Source organism: Hippocampus zosterae, chromosome 7 (assembly GCF_025434085.1).
Source record: "Hippocampus zosterae strain Florida chromosome 7, ASM2543408v3, whole genome shotgun sequence".
NCBI lineage: Eukaryota > Metazoa > Chordata > Actinopteri > Syngnathiformes > Syngnathidae > Hippocampus > Hippocampus zosterae.
Genome location: NC_067457.1, coordinates 8,686,392 through 8,698,895, shown reverse-complemented (window position 1 = coordinate 8,698,895; position 12,504 = coordinate 8,686,392). Strand labels below are relative to the sequence as shown.

General features: G+C 41.5%; 1 protein-coding gene across 3 annotated transcripts; it reads left to right on the top strand.

The window, feature by feature from the left end:
* Positions 1-742: 742 nt before the first annotated feature.
* On the top strand, positions 743-11,073 carry si:ch211-214e3.5 (zinc finger protein 518A). 3 transcript variants are annotated; one of them, XM_052071026.1, is made up of 4 exons: positions 743-1,067; positions 3,411-3,483; positions 4,240-4,341; positions 5,116-11,073. In XM_052071026.1, exon 4 carries the CDS (start codon positions 5,126-5,128, stop codon positions 9,068-9,070), a length of 3,945 nt encoding a protein of 1,314 aa, XP_051926986.1. In that variant the 5' UTR covers positions 743-1,067; positions 3,411-3,483; positions 4,240-4,341; positions 5,116-5,125; the 3' UTR covers positions 9,071-11,073. The 3 variants fall into 3 exon arrangements, with proteins under 3 accessions (XP_051926986.1, XP_051926984.1, XP_051926985.1); XM_052071024.1 differs by lacking the exon at positions 4,240-4,341; XM_052071025.1 differs by lacking the exon at positions 4,240-4,341 and having other exon boundaries at positions 3,411-3,488.
* Positions 11,074-12,504: the final 1,431 nt, after the last annotated feature.

Below are 12,504 nucleotides of genomic sequence, written 5' to 3'. Positions count from 1 at the left end.
ATCCTGCATCAATTTGAACATTAAATATCTCATATTTGTAGTGTATTCAATTAAACATAGGTTGAACATGATTTGCAAATCATTGTATTCTGTTTTTAATGTTCAACAAAATGTTCAGCCTCATATTGATTTCGCTCGCAGAGGTAACAGCCTAAACTGTGATGCAGGACTTCTTTCTCCTCAGACAGCATTTCCAGCTATTCCACAGTCATACCAAATAAAACATTCAGGTTGAGGTACAGGCATGTTGGTTAATTCGATACTAATTCTTAATTTGTTTGTGTGTGTGTGTGTGGGGGGGGGGGGGGGGGTCCAATGTTAATTTTGCAGTCACTTAATCCACTCTTCAAGTAGTAATGCAAAAAAGCCTAAAAGACAGGACAGTATTAGGGAATCCAGAATCGCTGTAGCACCGCAAATCTCAAACATGGATGATGACGTAGTTAAAAATGGCCGCCATTACCTCAGAGACGTAGGGTTCGTGCTGGTGGAAGTGTAATTGAGTCCAAGTAGAGACTGTAACGTAGTGGAAGGAGAAGCAATGGAACTCAACCCCAAAGATTACAGGCCAAGATAAATTGAGGAAATTTTACTTCGCAAAAGACAATAAAAAATAAGACTGACAATAGTGAATCTGCCATGGCGAATTCAAAGGGAAATGGCGTACATCCGCCATTGCTTCTCCTTCCACTGTAAACACTGCACACACGAGCTCGACCATGACGTAGTCCACATGCCATGTTAACGCCAATACACAATGCTTAATGACTTGTCGAGGTGATTTGATCGACTTTCGCGAGAAAGTTTTATGAGCAGTTTTCGCCACTAAAAACATGGGTGTCAGCACTAGTTTGGTTTTCGACAATACATATCCATCCGCTCCTACTTGAGCGTCAAGAGCATCAACGAAAGCACCCGGATGAACTGTCATGGCCGCCGTCGCTGTGGTTCCAAACAGAGCTGAAAAGGACGGCAAATATTGCCGCTGTGTGTTTTTTCCCGGCGTCACCGTATTTTATTATGTTCCGTGTCGACGGGACCGAGCCTGAAGTTCCATCAAGTTAATAGTAAGAACATTTTGATTTGCCGTAACTTTGTATAGCTTCGCGTGGGTGGTGGCTTTATTTACATGCCAACTAACCAATCAATAAACTCCAGGCTTAATGTATTTTCGATGGTCAGAATTGTAGACAAATATCTCAGTCATTCGAACAGTGGTGTCATGTAATGTTCTCTTCCGTGTGTAGTTCTTAATTCGACTGATGCAGACCCCACCGCCCCCACCCCCCACCTCTTTTAAACTTGTTCGACAGTCACTCAGCAAAGTCATCAGATTTAGATCATATTGTCTTTTACAGGCTGCAATAGTTTGCCCTTTTAATGTGCGTTTATGTGTGTTTGTGTTGAGAGTATGCTTGTGTACTTAGCCAAACCATTGTTTCTTCATGTTGAGGAACAGTCAAGTTTTTCCTCTCGTGTCCTATAATGTATGACACATTATTGAGGGAGTTAACCTTCTTGGGTCACCCATATCAAGAATATCGGTGTCAAAATGATCATGGGTATCGCTGTCGTCAACTACAAGAAATCTAAATGTGAAAAAAATACAGATATATGAGACCAAATCAATATAAAATAAGCAACACTATGCATTTTTTGCACATTAGAAATTGTAATAAGCAGCAACCAAAAATGAATGTCCATCCATCCATGCATGCATGCTAGAATAATGTGAATTTTGTTGTATTTAGTTTTCTCTGCTCCCAATCACTTAATGGGCTTAAAAAATGCCCGTGTACTACCCGGTTCAGTTTTTGTTCAGTAAAGTTTCCAAGCAGAATAATATGTCACAACTTGGGCTGAGCAAAAATTCAGTATTCAATAATTATCGTGATAGGCACACAATATCAATAGAAAATGCCGTCAATAAAATGTTCAATTAAAACATATGGTGAAGAAAACACCAACATAGTCGTTCTGTGTGCTAGAAGATGTTCCATTTGTGCCACAATTACAAGCATGTGAGATGAAATTTTGAGTACAAAGGCATTTTTTCCCGTGCATCCCAGTACTCATCTGCCGGGTGCCCATCCGAAGAAGAAGCCGCTTCGCCAACGAGAACGTGCACGCACAGACACGCATGCATGGCACCTGTGTCTTTACTGTTGTAATGCTTTTCAGAATACTCCTGCTCATTGAAACGTAAATAGTCGTGAGGGATATTTTAAATAATTAAAAAAAATTATTTGTCGGTCTTCACATGAAAATGGCAAGTGGTGCTAAACAGTTTAGAGACCGCTGCATTTATTAGAAAAAATAAACAAATAAAAAATATGCGTGTGTGTATACATTAGTAAATATTTTCAGAATGTTGTGAATTATTAGTGAAATTGCAATGTCCTCATTTAGTGAGGTAAGTACACATAGTCACAGCCATGAATGCAGTTCTACTAGTAATTGAGTTTATTTGAGAGGGAGAGAGGAGAGAAAACCGTTCCGTGGTAATGTTGTTGACAGAATTTTGAAAAATGGAAATTCAGATTAAGTATGGAAATTCAGATTCATTGTTTTGGAAGTGAATTTCTGTGGGTTGGCAGCTCTGGTCTTAGTTTGCTACACTTGTATGAACAACGGCTCAATGGTAATGTAACCGTATTAACCTACGCGGTATCGCGTCTTCCACAGAGAAGTATTTCCAGCACGGCGCTAGCCAGGAGCGTTGATTTCAACAAAATTGCACATTACACTGTATGACAGTTTTTTTGTTTTTGTCAAACAAAAAAAAAAGTGAAAAAGTTTTTCTCTACTGCATTGATAGGTTTAAATACTTTGGCACATAGTCTTGCAAGCATTCATTGTGACAAAATAATTCTGCCACACAAGTTTGACATATGTATATTCTCTACTTTAAACAGGATCCCGATACATCTGAGATTTCCAAAATTCCGTACTTTTTCCAGGTCATAATTTCCAGACTTCTTTGACAAATCGGACTAGTCTCTGTCAGGTACGCTGTCAGTCATTGTTGACTCGATAGCGACATAAAATTGTCACGGGGTAGTACAGTATTCAAAAGAGTTTTTCAGTGTTTGTGCCAAGAAATTACATGATCAGCTGATAATACAGACTGATGTCATTGTCCCGGAATCACCAAGACCGTCGCATCATACTGCGGGCACTCACACAAGATATTATATAATATAAGATTGCACTTCAAAGATAAAACCTTATTGTTACCAATCCCCGCCTGAGACGTCATAGTGAAAAAAAAAATTGACAAATGATTGGCATCCAAGGCTAAGGTACCACTGTATCTACATTGCAGTTTTCATAATTTTCAAAGAAAGTCTCCAAATCCAGATCATTTGAGGTCAGCAGCACTGTAAAAGGACATTTCTGTTTTCTTGCAGGTACTCGGGCTGTACCAAGTCCTTGTCTTCAGAAATTCTCACAGTGGTGTTTGTCACCCCCTGCTCACCTAAGGTTGTGTAAGTGTAAGTGTGTGTGTGTGTGTGTGTGTGATATTGTGTTTGCCAAGATGGCTGGTCCGTTTCTCCGCAATCGTATCGATATTGAGGTTAATTCTAAACACATTGAGCTTAATTTAAATTAAATTCCATCAAAAGGATTTGTATATTTTACGGAATGATTCAGCCCAGGAAATATTTATTTTTTTACTATTGATATGAATCAAAATTAAATACACATTCAAACAATGAATCAATTATATGTAAATTACAAATAATGCCATTTTTTTAAATGAGTAACCTATTTTGGCAGTACATGTATGTTTTTCCATGTGTTTATGATTGTTATTATTTTATTTATTGTAAATGAAATGAATATATTTTTTAATGTACACCTACTGTAGGGCTGGACAATTAATCGAAATTCACATTGTGATTTGGATTTTGGCTTCTTTCAATCTTTAAAATATTATTATGAAAGTGAAACAATGAACCCTTTATGCACTTATCATGTTATCACCTGATAACATGATACGGTGTCCACTGGCGTAACCGCGGTCCCTAAAAGGGTTTATGTACAGAATGGCGCTGTGCATTTACAAGTTTCCAACATTGTGAAAAGTACCCCAAATACACCATGTTCCTTGCGTAGCGTGTAGCCAACGTGAATCTGCCGGTCCCTGTGATCGCTTAGTTGTTGACTTGCCTATGCCAACTTTCTACGGGCGGAAGGCGGTGCACACATCGACGAACAACCGTTTGGGTGTATCAGGTTAGACTGGTGTCTTCCCACACCATGGAAACCAACTTGCATCTCACCACCAGGTGATGACCACTGGACAGCTCCGCCTCTCTCGTCACCTAAATGACACGTGTAGACTCCCTTATGGTGAACAAGACGTTCGTTTAGGACAGTCTATGACGTGCACCGAATAAGTCTGTCCACATCTGCTTGGATTTGATTGAATTTCAGGAAGGTTTTATCTCAAGGTCGCTTGGTCCACAAGATGAAACTCAAGGCCCAAGTAAAGGTCAAAAGGTCAGGTGATCTAAATTTAGCCCAATCCTAAAACAGCACTTTTCTTTTGAAAATTGGCCAAGTAATTTCTGAGATATCGGCGTGAACAGGTTGGCTTCCAGGCTGAAATTTGAAAAATTTGCATGATGCAGCGTCCATAAACATTTAGATTTGGTGTCAGGTGATCATCATGAACAATTAACCAATGTTTGTACAATTCTGAGATGGTCGGGTGAACTCCATCGGGTGTATTGAGCTGCAATTGACCCTGAATCCATCTTTGATTGATAACCAATGCTGCCGATCAGCTTGCAGATGTGACCGATCATTTTCAGGAAATACTGTACCTGTTTTTGATCATGGCTTCACTTTATAACCTCACCATACGCATGGATAAATTATTTAAAAAATGGATCAATGTTGATAAATATGGCGCTGGTGTAGAAAATGAACACATACGTTCCCAAAAAAGAATGCATTTCAAATGATATATTTACCAACCTGACGATGGGCCATCGTGCCTGCACCCCCAGAATGTGATGACAATTGTGAGAACTCGGCCCTACATCAGTGACAAATACCCTTTGTACCCGAAATAATTGATGTGTTGTTTTTTTCTCTCTCTCGTAGATTCACAGCTATGGATGAAGACTATAAAATACCTTCCCATTCTGCCATGAATTACAGTGTGTCATGTGCAGAGGATGTAAAAGACTCTCCGCCTTTCAAAGAAAGAGCACGCCGTAGTCACGGCAACCAAGGCGCATCACCTGTTAAGCAACACTGCTCCACCACGAAGAGAGCCAGTTGTAAAATTCAACAGGGGGCCGTTTTCTCTGGAAACATCCTGAGCTTTGGCTGCTCCGTGTGTAAGGACGATTCGACGTACAGTCCCAATGATCTCCTGAAACATTTCCGAGGGGCCCACAAAGGGATTTTGCCCACCTACCCTTGTGATTTGTGTGGCTTTTTCACAAATGAATTTACAGCTCTTCAACGTCATCGGATCGAGCACAAAAATACTTGGGTCACCTGCGAGCTCTGCCGCGATGGGATTCAATATTCCCTGCTTTTGCTGACGAGACACTACATCATGTGTCACAGTCGTAACGGAAAGTTTCACTGCGACTGGTGCGACTTTACGACGGTGGACGCCGGGACGTTTGTCCAACACATTCATCATCACAACGAGAGTCCCTGGAAATGTTCCAGATGTCGCCACGTCAGCGTGAACGAAGCGGATCATCAAAAGCATCTCAAGGCGCACGCCACCGTGTTGCCTTTCATTTGTCAAATCTGCGACTACTGCGCATCCACCAGCAGTCAGCTGAAAAAACACACGGTCGCCGCTCACAAGAGCAACAAGCCTCCGTGCGACCAACAAGTCCATCCAAACGTACGGAAGACGTTGGAAAACGGAGCGGCTCCAAGAAATTCCTCTCCGGCGGTCCAAAATCTACTGAAAAATGTTTCCGAGCTGCACGAAAGACAAAAGTTACCCAAAGTATTTGGTGTATCAGGGATCTTACCAAACCAAAACGGAAGGATGAAATCGGAGATGTGTTCGGAGGAAGTCCAGCAAACTCTTGACGGGACCCCGTCAAAAAAGGATCACGCGAATCGGAACTCTTTGAGCGCGGAACAATCCTCACCGGTGATGTTGCTGCACAACGACAGTTGTGGCTCTCCAACTAATCCTAATGCACTAAAAGTTCTCATGGTCAAAAATAAAATCTCTCTTCCTCCAAACTGTACGACCAAAGTCATGGGATTTAAGATGGTGGATGGGAAAAAACATCTCGTTCTCAAAGTCATACCCGTAGCACAGCAAAACGTGTGCCCCAGTGACAGTTCATCAGGAGAAGATTTGGACTCTCCGGGTACCAGGTCTTCATTTTTTAAAAGTGACGTCCCTGTCGAAAATGGGGAATCAACTCCTAGCAAGAGCTCTGTATCACATCCCTGTGCCACTCCGCCGGGAAGTGGATCTTGCATCCAAGCGGAGGATATCGTGGCAGTGAAAATCAAGATTGAAGAGGAAGAAACACCGGTTTTCAGTCTCGAGTCTCCTCATCGTAGTGACGATTTTCTGGAGGAAGGTAGTCATTCTGTAAATGGGTTCTGGACTACAACTGCTGAGGCGGACCCGCTGACAAACTCGCTCGATCCGATGGGCAGGCAAAATTCCCCAAGTCAGACGGCCTGCTCTGAAATGAATCACTTTGCTAGCAAGTCCGCCGCGGAAAAATGTGAGAGGGTCTCAAATATCGGAACTGACACATTCACTGATGATCCCTTAAATGTTTCTCTGGAGGCAACCTGCAAAACTAACGTTGAGAATCGTGGAGCGGTAGATGAGATGATTAGTTTCACCAGAAATGGAAACAATTTGGACGAACCCCGAGAGACTTCTTTTCCGAACACGATTGAAAATACTTACCGGTTTTCCCCAAGCCCTTCACAAAGTCCAGAGAGCGCAAGCGTTGGAATTCGACCTTTGAACAATTACCGTCATTGTCATCAACAGTTGCCAAATTTGGATCCCGCGGCAGAGACGACCTCATCTGCTTCGTTCGGAGAAAACGCCACGACCGCACAAAATTCTTTAAACCACAAAGTCTTCGCTTTTCACAATTATTCCAAGGAAGCCTTTGCTATGTCGCCCCAAACATGTAAACAAAGCAACGGAATTCCCGAATTTAGAGCAGGCATAGAAACGAATAGCATCCCGTCTCATTTTCGTCTCACATTAGCCGAGTCTTCAGAACCTTTCGAGGATAGTGACTGTCCTGATACCGATGATGAAAACCCAGAGTCGGTGCTGAAAGATTTTAATATTATTAAAATCGAGGAGGACCTCATTCCCGTATGGAAAAGTCCATCGGAGAAAAAAAATACATCATCAGGTTTGGGCAGTTTTGTAGAACAGCACTCGGAGGAAATCATTACACAGCAACTCCAAAAGGAAAGAACCGAATCTTTTTATTCAAATTTTGAATATTTGAACGCAACAAAGACGACCGCACATCATCTTCAAGTGCAAGATGAAACGCGGCAGTTAGTCTTGAAGACTAATGAGAAAACGTCTGCCATGTCGACGCAGGCTAGACCCGCGCCAAGTTTTAAGCTAATTACTCATTGTGGAAATCCTCAAATCAATGTCTCGTACATGAAGTCCGGGTTTGAAACCTCTCGCGATCCTACTGGCGAAACCGTTCCTCTAAAAGATAAAAATATCGGAAAATCCGAGGCAGCGACTGGTGATAAAATCTCAAATGTTTTTTCTTCTCTTCGAAGTGGTGCCTCGCCACACCATTTCCTTATCAATAGCGCAAACCTAAACGGTCCCGTCCTCCTTTCTAGCGCATCGAGTAATAATTCTCCAGACAAAGTCGCTCAAGCCCAGCCCAAGTGCTACTTGTTGCCCAGATCGATTCCATTTGTTCAAACGCCGAGCAGCGCCGGCCTCAAGCTAGCAAGCGCAAAAGTCCCACTAAACGCCAGACCTGTTCTGGCCGTGCCAGTGAGCTCCGCCGAAAAACAGAGCACTTTGCAGACCGGTCGCCAAACGTTTTTGCTGCGCTACATTTCACCAACCAAATCGAGTGTGCTTCTCAATAATCTCGTCATCAAATCCGCCGCGCAGTCCTTGGACGGCAGGGAAAAAAGAGGAAACAAAGTCGTGTTTAAAATTGTCAGCCCTACGACGGGTCTGCTTAAAAACGGCGCGCCCTCCTCGAGTTGTCAACCGTTACTTTTGGCCACCTCACCTCCAACTCAGTGTTTTCTGATGTCATCAAGCAAAACAAACGCGCACCCGTCCAACAACCTGAAGATCACGACCAAGCGGAATCCAACACAAAGCGCCGTCGGAGACGCAACACCTCATTTGAAACCAAAGATCAAACTCAGCGAAGCAGATAAGCCTCGACTTGCCCCGAGGCCGATCCGACCTCCGAGCCGAAGAAAACTACGCAAGAAAGTATTGTTTGACGAGCTTCCGACCGCGACGCACAAACCCAGAAGGCTCGCAAACAAAGTACAGACTGAAAAAGACACAACTGTGTTTTGGAGTCCCACAGCGAAAAAAGTTGAAAGAACTTTGAGACTGGCCCCGCACAATTGTCTCCAGCAAATTAAATGCCCCCGTCGATACCAACCCGTCGTGGTGCTCAATCATCCAGATGCTGATATTCCCGAAGTGGCCAATATCATGAAGGTCATCAATCGTCACAGAGGCGCCGTCGCCAAGGTGTCACTGTCGCAGAAAACGGTGGAAGCGCTCGCTGAGCTCGGCACGCTAGGAGGCCAGCTCTTGACTGAAGGCGTATTGCTGCAAAGCAACGAACCGAGCCCGCGAGCGATTCACAGTTCGGTGCGAGAGCGGTTCCTTCTCAAACTGAAGCTTCGGAAAAAGACCAAAAAAAAGTACGAAGTCGTGGAACCGCTGTCGGGCGGTCGACCCAAAACTGTGGTGTTTGACTGCTGGTTCTGTGGTCGGGTTTTTCACAGCCAAGAACATTGGGTTGGCCATGGCCAGCGACATCTCATGGAGGCAACTCGAGACTGGAATAAGCTTTTGTAAAAGTTTTCCGTTACTTTTCTGTGCGTGGATAAACAGTCCTATGAGAGGAAAAGGGTAAACAGTTGTACATTTTTTTTTAAATCACCTTTCACTCCGTTTCATTTTCCTCTTTGTGAATATATTTTTTTTAATTTGTAATATTTTATTGGTGCTTTTTCTGGAAAATTAAATTGAGCTCGCATGAGTTTAAGTCATGCACAGGTCTTTGAAATGTGAATGTTGTACACTGTAATTCATAAAGATGTGGTAGAAGAAGCACTGACTTACAAAAAGTGCGTCACCTAATTTCTCAGGTCTGCTCTGCAAGTATATGTTATATATACTGTATACATACACAGTATATATATAATATATATATGTATATATAGCTCTGAGATGACATGCCAAAGACTAATGGGATTTGAATTGTGCTTTGCGGGGTGTGCAAATTCTTTATTCACTTTCTCAAATGGGCCATTAGAGCACGGGTGTCAAAGTCAAGGCCAAGGGGCCAGATGTGGCCTGCCACATCGTTTTAAGTGGCCCCGCGAAAGCAACTCGAAAGATGACAACTTCCATGACACTTGCTAAAATGTGCACCAAAATTTCAAGTTTTCATATGTAATAAATCAGTGACATATCGTGAGCATTTTCTTGTTACCAAACCCCTCATTACAGTTACTTAAACTATAGTTGAATAAAACGTTATTCCGGAATTCTTTATATAGTTTCAGTCATCATCGCCCTCCAAGGGAAACGGTAATTATCATGTGGCCCGTGAATTTGACACCCCTGCATTAGAGTACCGGTAACCTTTAAATGTAAAATGACGTAAAAAGCCCCCCTTTCTGTCTTCGTTGCTCAGTGAGCGGAGCTCAGTAATGTGAAGTCAAAGTTTTGTGAAATGTTCTTTTACCGCTTTCTAAAATGAAGATGAATTCCCAAAGGTGACGATTTAACTTTTACAGCCCTAATATATAGCTACGCACACAGACATTTATATAGTGGTTTACGAAAGTATTCAAACTTTTTTCTTTTGAAAGAATGAACAATTGGGACACAATTCTGAAGTAGAAATGGAATGTACGCCATATTAGATTTTTTTTTAAGAAATAAAAAACTGAAAAGTGCGGCGTGCAAAATTATTTGATCAATTTTGGTCTCATCTGACAAGTGCACCTTCTTCCAAAATGTTTTGTTGTGACTCCCAGGTGGTGTCATGCCAAACTTCTCCCAGGACTTTATATTGATGTCTTTGAGAAATCGGTAGGTTTGCAGCCGTCTGATCGTCGGCATTTCAATATCATTGATCAAACTGTGCTCCGCGTGATGTTGGAAGCTTTTTTCATGTGCCAATCCTGCTTTAACCCTTTAATGCACCAATAATGATCACCTGTCACCTGATAACATGACAGCCTGTCCACCGTAGTGTTCCGTTTCAGTTTTTATTTCTGGGGGAAAAAAAATTCTGTTTCACTGAACAATTGTGTCCCACTTAGTGTTGATTGTTCACTATACATATATATATATATATATGAAAGGGTGAAAAAGTTCAACCGAATACTTTAGCCAGCCACTCTACATACATGTGGCGTATGAGTAATTCCTGGCTATTATTTTTTTTATGTACTAATAATGAAATCAGGTAAAAGACTTTCAGGAACTTTTTTGAGAGATCTTAAGCATTTAAGTAATTTGAATTATGGGTGGATTCTTCAGTCATGGACTGTGAGAGGAATCCATCCTACTAAAGACATTTGTATATTGTAACTATTGCAAAGTGTTATGTCAATATTTGACAATATTTACTTTTTGGAATACCTTATGTGTCCCTAATTCCAATATAGTTTTATTTTTAATTAAATGAGAATTGTTAAACAGAACATGTGTTAAGTGTTAAGGACCATCGCAATTTTGTACTTCATTCATCCAAAAATGTAAATAGTCGGAAACTTGCTCAAAAAATATACGAATGCTGTTCATCGTTTTCAGTTCCATACATTTGCATAAAATGATGAAATATAGAGTTGGTATATTTTTTTTTTTCGAAAGTGACGAACAGGATGGAAAAGATCTCAAATTGGGTGGATTGGAATTACCAACAATGACGGTGAGTTTTAACAACGTTTTTATTAAACATTAATATTCAACAATAATTAATTTATTAGAGGGACACCACTATTGTGGAATTCATTAGACCTATTTAAGACAGTTAAAACACAACGGGAACTTTAAAACGCCAGTGTTGAGACGTAGGACGACCAAACGCCCTCTTTTGGTTAATTTTTTTACACCCGATCCGGGAGACCGGGAGGGTTTTACAACTTCATGAAAATGTCTGGCTTTGATTGGTTTTCAATGGGACCATGTTTTTAAGTTGACTGACGTTTTGGTGGGGTGCTTTTTTTTATTGAATTATTGTTTTTATGCAAGGCGGAGTGCATAATTACTACGTATGTGAACACTGGTGGATGGGCGGGGTTAACCGGAAGAGGAGTCGAGTCGCAGCTGTCCGAGATGCGCTCATTTACAAGCGTGAGTAAGAAAGTTTGTTGCTGAATTAATGTCGAATAAGCAACCAATACGACATCCCGTTCATGCGTCTGCGTTTAACCGTTGCTAGTCACATAACCGAGAGTTGCGTTACGTTTCTCGGTTAAACACACTAAACCAACTGCAGTCGGTTCGCACCTGACGACTGCGGAGTTGAAGACAATGACGCCGGTAAAGTGCACTCGCCTCTCATAAATGATTTTTTAAAAAAGCACATACTAATTGGTTATTTGAAAAAACATTTGAAGGTGGATATTTTCATGTATTTATAAAAACCCGCTGGACAGGTTGTTTTTTTAAAAAATGGGGCCGTGATTCGTAAGCACCACAGCCTGAACTGGCTTGATTGGACCAAAAAAGAAATACTCTCGTGAGGATTCAACACTTCAAATAAAGGAAGGGTGGCCTGTCAAGAATAAATTTATATGTAGTAATTTCATCTAAATTGTAAATGCAGGTCAGTGCCTCTGATAGTGTTTAGGCCAGCAGCGAAGGCCTTGTCTGGTTCCCACTGACATATTTTTCCCCAGATACATTTTTTGCAGTGTTCGGCCAAAAGGGGGGCTTGTATACGTTCAGCCACGTCCTCATTTTTTTCTGTTCTAAACATGAGTAATATTTAAGTCGCCACTAGAGGGCAGCACGTGAGAGAATCATCCTCAGTCATACCGGCAGCATGCGCGATATTGTGTTTATTCGTTTATTTATTTTTGCTTTGGTTGGGAGACTCGCATCTTTTTACAAGTGTTTAAATATTGAGCGCTTGATGTTTTAAAAAAATCTTATGAAAATAATGCATTTTGCATTGTATGTGCTTGAATTTAGATTGCTTATCTGTCGGCAGTAACGTCATACAGGCCTAATAGATGTATTTTGAGTGTTGAGAACCCCCGGTACGTGAG